This window comes from Nematostella vectensis, chromosome 3, assembly GCF_932526225.1.
Source record: "Nematostella vectensis chromosome 3, jaNemVect1.1, whole genome shotgun sequence".
In the NCBI taxonomy this organism is placed as follows: Eukaryota; Metazoa; Cnidaria; class Anthozoa; order Actiniaria; family Edwardsiidae; genus Nematostella; species Nematostella vectensis.
The window spans coordinates 13199064-13207853 of NC_064036.1; the positions used below are offsets into that span (position 1 = coordinate 13199064).

Genomic DNA, 8790 nt, shown 5'->3' on the forward strand with positions numbered 1-8790 from the left:
AACCCTCCACGCTAGAGAAGGTCTTATTTTATCTTATATCAGTTGGCTTAGCCAAACCCTCCACGCTAGAGAAGGTCTTATTTTATCTTATATCAGTTGGCTTAGCCAAACCCTCCACGCTAGAGAAGGTCTTATTTTATCTTATATCAGTTGGCTTAGCCAAACCCTCCACGCTAGAGAAGGTCTTATTTTATCTTATATCAGTTGGCTTAGCCAAACCCTCCACGCTAGAGAAGGTCTTATTTTATCTTATATCAGTTGGCTTAGCCAAATCCTCAACGCTAGAGTAGGTCTTATTTTATCTTATATCAGTTTAGCTTAGACAAACCCTCCATGCTAGAGTAGGTCTTCTTCCATCTTCACCTCAATCAACGTCACCGTATTTTGAATACTGAAATATCTTATCTCTTATGAAAATATTAATATCCATTGATTATTTTAGCAATAGCACGGAGCTCTTTTTATCGGAAGATTGGTCGAATTTCACAGTGAAGTGCACAGTGCATATTTTATTTGCTTAGATCTTACAGAGTCTTTCGTTACAGTGTCAATTTCGCATAGAAGTAAGGGAATAAGGCTAACTAACCCATTTTCGTCCTTTTTTGTTTATGAATCTGATAACTAACTTGCTGTTTCTGTTTTATTTCCCCATCATAGAGTCAAGAAGCGAGTTGGGTAAGTTCGCAAAGAACAACATTAGAACCCAGCCCCTCATTATGGTTGCTCCCCCTACCCCCCCCCCCCCCCCCCCCCCCCCCCCGTCACCTGTCCTCTATCACAAACAAAGCCTCTGTTCTGTTTTAAGTCTTCCGGGTGTTATATATGTATAATTACGTGTTCATAACTTAGGCCACCAGCGTCCCCGCTAGCATCACGGTCAAGCAAGACTTCGTTAGCTGCGCGCGCAGAGAGGCCACATGATCCGAGACGCCCTGTGGGCCGAGCGAGGTTCAGTCACGTGGGAGGCCGGACTAGACCAGGGTGAGTGCTGTAGCGCTAAACCGCTGACCTGGCACTGGTTTTCATTACCGTGGCCGCGTATCCTGCTACGACGTCACATGCAGCCACCGAACTCGCGATACGAGAACAAAAATTATGTTATTCCTCGGCCAAACACGTTTTCAAATGTACATATGATTCCATAGGCTACAGTAGAACGTATATAGTCCTGGTGGCCGTTTTCGAATTTGTTTTGTATTTGGGCTGCCTGTGGTATAATACGGCGCCATGTTGACGTGTGATCAGCCTCGTCCCCAGGATCTTGTGGATAATTTTCAATATTGCGTCTAGCTAAGAAGAACCGAAGAAGCCATATTGAAAATTACCCAGGAGAACCTGGGGGCGAGTTTGCGTCTAGCTAAGAAGAACTAAAGAAGCCATATTTACGTTACCCAGGATACCCTGGGGGCGAGGTTGATAAGTGTTGCCCATCTACGTTAGCATACTCTCCCCTAAAGGTTGCGAATTTGCTTCCGCGCAATTTAGAGGAAGTCAACATAATCGTGTTATGGAAAAACATTATCTGGCGACATAACATGTCGACGCAAATGTCGGTACTGGATAAAAACATCGACCCACGAAACTTTCCATTAAATCTCTTGAATCGTTTCTCCGAGGCTTTCACGTCTAGGAATAGTCTTTATTTTAATCCGCGTGAGTATTAAATGTATTTGCGTAAATCCTCGTGACGTTATCATGGCTCAAAGCGGTGAATCTTGGCTTACATTGCAATGCGAAGCGTGAGTGTGTCTAGATCGTTTGTTCTAATGTTCATTTGTGACAAACTGTGCGCTGTTTGGTGTGATTTGTGGAAAGGTAAGTGTTTTTTCGGTTAAAAAATAAAATGCATGAATGGAGAATGCACAGTTGCTTTTATTTGGTTTGAACTGAGTAAACCTGGTGTGCGGGTTGAAACAATAACAGATCAGTTTGATATAGGTAGATAGTTATTGTGTAGTAACAGACTGAATTACCGTTTGTTGTTGTAAATTTCATCTAAAAACTGTGCTCTTTTTTAATCTGTATTGATGGAAACGAAAAGTTCTTATCCTTTTGTGTTTGCGTGGATTTCACGGGTCTTGCACCTGTGATTTTAATGTACGGAAATGCTATGGTTGTGTATGATGAGATAATAGTGATCGGCGTATTATTGAATTTTTGTTTTGTTTGTGCTGGGTGGTGTTTCTGCAAATTTTGGAATGCGTGAAATTTTTGTCAAAACCATTGTCAGTTGCTCGTTTTCGTGAAGCTGACGCCGTGCGAGAATCCATTAAACAGCGTTATTACTGAGCGGTTAATGGGTATTTATTGTCGTAAATAGTTAAGGAATCAGGAATAATGATTACAAAATAATAAGAACATTTCTAACTGCCTCGGAGATAAGAAGAAAGAGCTCGATTAAGAAATATGAAGCAATAGGCGCTCAAATTTCTCGATACCGTTAGTCCCGAAAAAACATAGGTTACTCTAACCTATGTTTTATCCTCTATTACTCGAACTCCTGATGTAGCCGAACCATTTTCGATTTCCCTTACTCTACATAGGTCCTATTGTGTATATGTTAGTCCAAAGGTTGGTTCTCACTTACTCCTAGGGCGCAAGAGCAAGTGCGAAACAAGTGGATATCGACCAAATAAAAGCGCAAAAAAGGGAAAATAAAGCAGTTGCGTTCTCTTGCGCTTACTCTTGCGTTCCAGTGAAAATTGGAAAATTACGTGCGTTACGCTTGCACCCTAGTGAGGACCAATCACGTCGTAGCAATCTTTTCACGATTGCACGTGCTCCCGACTTATTTGCCTTCTTTGTCACCTCTTTTGAGTAAAATCCTACTGTTCAAACATGTTGTAACCTTTAGAGGGCTAGAGACGATACGATACCGCATACTCTTGTTTTTATAAGAACCCTTTTTTATAAGAACGTCAAGCCTGAGATTTATTTTAACTAATTCTAAGAACATGCCGAGGCTCAGATAGCTGCAAAATATGAGTGATGTTTTCTGAAAAATCGAATTGTTTCATGTGTTATATGTAGACTTCATTGGTGTCTCATTCTTACTGGCTTACAAAACGTTACAATCTCCGATGATTTTTAACGGAAAACGCGACAAATATTTCAAAATATTAAAAGCAGTGTGTATATTGCAAGTTTCTTCGAGGATGTGATTGGTAATTTAGCGCGGATGGCATGTTAAATATCTCGGATTCTAATAGACTCTTTTGTCTTTAACGGTTGAGGTTTCCGTCGGACCTCTGGAAGTGAAGTGGTGACAATGCAGCTTTAACAATAGCTTATAATAATCTATGATTTAATTCCCTCTTTCCTTAGGCCTTCCCCTCCGGCCAATGACCGCAATAGCCTATAATAATCTAAGATTTAATTCCCTGTTTCCGTAGGCCTTCCCATCCGGTTAATAACCACAAAAGCTTATAATAATCTAAGATTTCATTCCCAGTGTCTATAAGCCTTCGACATGTTCCCTTTGTCCGTAGGCCGTCCCGTCCAGGTGATGACCGCAAGGTGGAGCGCATGATGAGCTCCCGCCATGAACAGGTGGTGACGGAGCTGCAAAAAGAGGCGAACCTCGCGCAGCAGGCGCTCAAACAGCAGATGGAGCGGCTGAAGCAGGAGAAGGAGGAGGTGGGTACCCTGTGGTGCAAGAGGTGTGTGTGAATGTTTGGGGATGGGGGTGGAGGCAGAGTTGTGTGATAGGTACCTGGGCGGAGATGTGGCAGAGGCATCTGCAACCCGCGATGTGGTGAAGATGGGGACTACAGATATAACTTCTCGTGCTATGGCCCTGGGGTTCTGTTCTACAATTGGTGATTGTGATTGTGTTGATAATGATGATAAAAATGTCATTGTTTTGAAAAAATGATTGTTCAAAACATTGTGTTATGGTTCATATACATTATACTTTGATGTTTTAGAGCGAAAGACGACTGGAAGAGTTCCGTGAAGAAGAAAGAAAACGCATGGAGCAGTGGAAAGTCCAGCAGGAACAAGAATCCAAGGTACTGTACTTATTTCAACATTGTCACACTCCACTTTCCCCATGTAAGTATTATTGTCGATGTTGTGGTGGATTTGCGTCCCTTTTTTCCCCATTTGCATTGGCGTTTTAATAGGCTTTGTAGACGGCAATGACCATCTTATGTATCATGTTTTGTCTGGCAGAGCACTATTTCAATAACACCTCTATCTTGTTTTTCAGGAGCGAGAACAAAAGCTTGAGGAAGAAGTGCAGAATTTGAAATCTGAATTACTTAAGGTAACACAAATTATGTGCTGACAAGTTGTACGAAGGTGGGTTCAGAAAAATACAGACTTACTCTTACGGCAATTATACATCACTTAAATTTACAAAAGTAGAACTGATAACTGATATGCTTAGAGGTTACTGTTTCGTGTACTTGTAAGCCTGATGCTCTTATCATTTGCTGCAGCAATGTGGAAAACTTCAAGACAACTACAACGTGGTGATATCCCTACAGGAACAGCTCGCTCGTATGCAGCAGGTATGTTGCAAGACAGTTAAATAATATAGATATATCAGTAATGAAGGAACAGCTTGCTCGTTTGCAGCAGGTATGATATGATGTAGTTATATCAGTGACACAGCTATATGAAGAAACAGCTCGCTCGTTTGCAGCAGGTATGATGCCAGATAGTTATATGATATTTAGTTATATATAGTTATATCAGTGATGAAGCTATATGAAAGAAAGGCTTGTCCCTATGCAGCAGGTTTGTACCAGATAGTTATATGAAGAAAAAGCTCGCTCGTATGCCACAGGTATAATGCCAGTGCAGTAAATGCCACCCTGAGAAAACTGAATATTTCATGGACTGTACGGCCTTCATCCATCCCTAGAAACTCATCTTACATGATTTCCTTTCTTACAGGAACAAATACGACAGCAAGCAAAGGAAAAGGTAACTTAGAGAAAAATATGCCTTTATTTCCTCTACCTGGTTTTAAAGAAATTGCATCTTATATCTTCCAGAGGCAGAACAAAACATTACAGAAGCAAAACTCAGCTAAAAGTTCTGTGTGTGCTGTTATGTGATGTCACGAGGTCAAACCCAAGTTACTAGGCCAAGGTACTAGGCCATTGAGAAGCCCCTTAAAGGCCAAGCCAGGCCTAACAAAGCCTACTCAAACAAAACTGTTGGGCAACTTGGGCTATACAGGCTATCTGTCAGCCAATGTGTGGCACAGATTCCTGAACTTATTTCAAAGCATGTCATCACAAGGTCATCAATAGGACTTGTAAAGGGTGTTTTTAAAATGGTCAAACCGTAAAACGCCACAATATGCACCATATGTATTTACGCATTCAAATAATCACAGATATTTATATATCACCTTATTGCTAGGAGTCTGGCAAGAAATGGAATTTGTTTTCCTGAATTTTTCCAAGTATCACTTTGTCACTGTTTTTTTATTACACAAAGGCTAGCTAAAACCAGTATTATTTGAATGTACTTCAGTGTGCCCCCCAATATTTTGAGGTCTGCTACTTCACTGTACTTAAAGTCGGAATGCACAGTACTGAAGCAATTTTATAGCTGCACCAGAAAGTGTGAACCCATTGATAAGATTTTCTCATTCATACTAGAAGATTCCTAGACTCATTGCACAAAACACTGAGCACACTATCACTCCTTGTGTGTAGTATTGGCATCACAAATAAGCCACCTCCTCAGACAATGCTCTTTCATTAATCTTGAACGAAAAAATATATATGGTGGAGCACAATCTCCCTTGCTTGCTATGGTGCTCATGCCTCATGTTTTTTTTGTTTGTTTTGGATTTCCTAACACCTAAAGGCCTGTGGAGAAAGCTCAGCTCAGATTTAAGTTAGATATATCACCAGTGGAAAAAAAACTGGGTATTTATTCAATTAAAAAAATTATTTGTCATGGTGGAAGCTGCACAGAATATAATTGAGGAAACTTGGATGTATATGTTTAAATTAATTACATTCTTTTATATGGAATATTTGTACAAAATCATAAAATGAATATTTACACCATTATTAAAAGTGGTATTATACAATAAATGTGTATAATAAAGCTATTATTTGTGGATAAGCTACAGAACTTGTTACTTTACTTACAAAGGCATATTCAGGTGCACCATTGCTTCATGGGCTAGAAAATTCTATTATACTAGAGCGCTGTTTTGTGTGCCTAGTTTTGGCTAGGTATGTCATGGCATGTTTGCATTACTTATAGTCATTAGGACATGGGAAACGAGGTGAGTTTTACCAGCTAAAAATAAGTCTGGACACATAAGACATTGGGCTTCTTCACAAAATCGGCCACATCAGAAGACAGAAACACCTGTTTTGGGGGAAAAGCCCACTTTTTTCATTCACTCACATTTGTGCAAAACCACCTCGAAATCAAATGAACAAAGCCTGTTGAATAAGTTCACAAGCGTTATCTAGGTCCGAGGATGGTATGCACTTGGTGAATTGATATTACTTAGGATACTACAGATTAGAAGAAACTCAATCATAAGGAAAATAACCTTTACTTCTTTACTGACTGTACATATTTTACAAAAAGATCATTGATGTCAAATGCAACTTTTATCTGTGGGAGCTTACAATCGACGAGCTGCAATGCTTGCTGATATTTCACAGAGCTATTTTCCTCCTTATAAAAACAGCTTACATTACTTTATGTCAGCTTTAAACTCGGCCTTTTTTCAACTTGTTTATCTTGCAAGGGGGTGTATTGCAGCTTTCTAATTTGCTCTTGTAGCTGCACTCACCAGGGTTTACCCAAGTAAATATGTTATAGTTTGTACATCTCACTTCCCGGTTGAGCCGTAGCCTCCAGCTCCTCTTTCTGTACTATCAAGATCCTGAAGAATAAAGTCCCTAGTTATTTCTTACTTCTATCCCACCCTATCCCAAAGATAGTTGAGAATACTGCACATGGGAAAAAGACCAAGTTTGCACAATCCCTTTGATTTAAAGGTACAGCATTTTAAAAACCCAGCATTACCAAATTGATCAGCAGCAGACTGCTGGATGTCTGCACTCAACTTCCAGAAAGAAATTGAAATTAAAAGTTCCTTACCTCGACCTCAACAATTGAAGGAGTCTGTATCCTTTCCACGATCAGCTGGGCGATACGATCTCCCTGCTTCACTTCATAGGCACTGGAACCAAGGTTGAATAGTACAACCCCCACGTTACCACGGTAATCTCTGTCAATCACTCCAGCTCCAACATCAATCTGGTGCTTCCAAGCCAGGCTGGATCTGAAATACAAAGATGGCAGTGTTATTATAATTCTTATCCTGCATTAACCACCCCCTAAGACACCCTTAAAATATATTTTTTGGGGGCTGGCATTTTTATCCTCTGTATCACCCACCCCCTAAAAAAAGACAACAGGGTCTAAAATATCGTTTGGGGCCTGAATTTTTATCCTCTGTATACCCTCCAAAAGACGACAGGGTTTAAAATATCTTTTGTGATGCTCGCATTGTTATCCTCTGTATTATGTGGAATAGATAACTTTGTCTTTTTTGTGGGGGGGGGGGGACAAAATTTTGACCAACAATAGAAAGATGGCTCAACAAATACAAAGCAGAAGAATAGAATATTTTGCAACACATTTCTATTCAGTTGTTGATGACATGCAGCCAATAAGTGTAAAATAGTCACGTGGTAAAATGTTCAGTTATCTATGCCCCATCTATTCTTTGTTGTATCAAATTAATTGGTCATTCATTTAAGTTTCTATCCTGACAGCTTTTTGTGTATAGAAATGTGGTTCTTTTCATTCTTTATTGGGGCTCCCCCCCACCCCCCAAAAAAAAAAAATAATCATAATAATCATAATAAAACATCCGGGGATGGAATTGCCCGCTGAACAAGTTGCAAATTATAATGATCAACCTTTTCTTTCATATTTGCCTAATGAGCCCCTAAAGTATTTCTAGATTCCCAAATGCATAACTACTTAAATAGAAAAAAATTCTAGATAGAATCCCGTTCGAACTTGCTTTGGCAGACACATTCCATCACATAAAAAAAAAACGCTATCCGTGATTGGTGTTATAAGCAAATATCGTCTGACCTTGGAGCAACACGACCATAGCAGCCATCGGGAATAGCTACAGCAATGTCTGTCTTCACGAGAGCTTTTCCTTGAGCGGGGATTGAGACGTCATACGCACTGTACAGATCATAGCCGGCAGCGTGGCTAGACCCACGAGTCGGAGGCAAACCAAGTTTCGTAAGTTTCTTGAAATACAGCACAGTTTCCGCTCTTTCTTCGTAGGAATACCAGCCAACAGCTGCTAGAACATTGGAGAGAGCTTGTCCCATGGTGTGCGATGTTTTTTTCACGGCTAGATTATCGAATCGTTGCAAGTTGGGACCTCAAGTAGATTGATATTTCTCTTTCTCTAATATAATAACTTTCGCGCGCTTTTTTATTCTCTTCCAAGGGGACTGGTATCTACATGCAACAGGTAGCCAGTGACAGCTAAACCCTCGCCGAGAAAAAAATTGTCGTAAAAATGAGGAAGCCACTAATAATAATAATAATAATAATAATAATAATAATAATAATAATAATAATAATAATAATAATAATAATAATAATAATAATAATAATAATAATAATAATAATAATAATAATAATAATAATAATAATAATAATAATAATAATAATAATAATAATAATAATAATAATAATAATAATAATAATAATCGCATACCTATAAGTCGCATACCTATACCATATTTCTATGCCTATGGAGCT

The 8790-nt window shown here is 39.4% G+C and overlaps 2 protein-coding genes across 4 annotated transcripts in view; one reads left to right on the top strand and one right to left on the bottom strand.

The window, feature by feature from the left end:
* LOC5518663 overlaps positions 1–6093 on the top strand; it is a 35144-nt gene extending 29051 nt beyond the window's left edge. For all 3 annotated transcript variants that reach the window (XM_001638541.3, XM_048724599.1, XM_048724600.1), the window contains exons 27-34: positions 658–675; positions 850–981; positions 3489–3636; positions 3927–4010; positions 4211–4267; positions 4443–4514; positions 4903–4932; positions 5004–6093. In XM_001638541.3, coding sequence (XP_001638591.3) covers positions 658–675; positions 850–981; positions 3489–3636; positions 3927–4010; positions 4211–4267; positions 4443–4514; positions 4903–4932; positions 5004–5066 — 604 coding nt within the window. In that variant the 3' untranslated portion in view covers positions 5067–6093. The remainder of the gene's footprint in view (positions 1–657; positions 676–849; positions 982–3488; positions 3637–3926; positions 4011–4210; positions 4268–4442; positions 4515–4902; positions 4933–5003) is intronic.
* A 426-nt stretch (positions 6094–6519) lies between these two features.
* LOC5518664 (deoxyuridine 5'-triphosphate nucleotidohydrolase) lies at positions 6520–8462 on the bottom strand. Its single transcript, XM_048724601.1, has 3 exons — positions 8101–8462; positions 7093–7276; positions 6520–6874 (listed from the first exon to the last, which is right to left on the bottom strand). Exons 1-3 carry the CDS (start codon positions 8349–8351, stop codon positions 6821–6823), a joined length of 489 nt encoding a protein of 162 aa, XP_048580558.1. The 5' UTR covers positions 8352–8462; the 3' UTR covers positions 6520–6820.
* Positions 8463–8790: the final 328 nt, after the last annotated feature.

Bases quoted from the DNA above. Each gene is read 5' to 3' on its own strand.
- LOC5518664 (XM_048724601.1), bottom strand. From the start codon at position 8,351: ATGGGACAAGCTCTCTCCAATGTTCTAGCAGCTGTTGGCTGGTATTCC. The intron at 7,277-8,100 runs GTCAGACGATAT...TTTGTATTTCAG, and splicing joins TATGGTCGTGTTGCTCCAAG to ATCCAGCCTGGCTTGGAAGC. The intron at 6,875-7,092 runs GTAAGGAACTTT...TTTATTCTTCAG, and splicing joins CTTCAATTGTTGAGGTCGAG to GATCTTGATAGTACAGAAAG.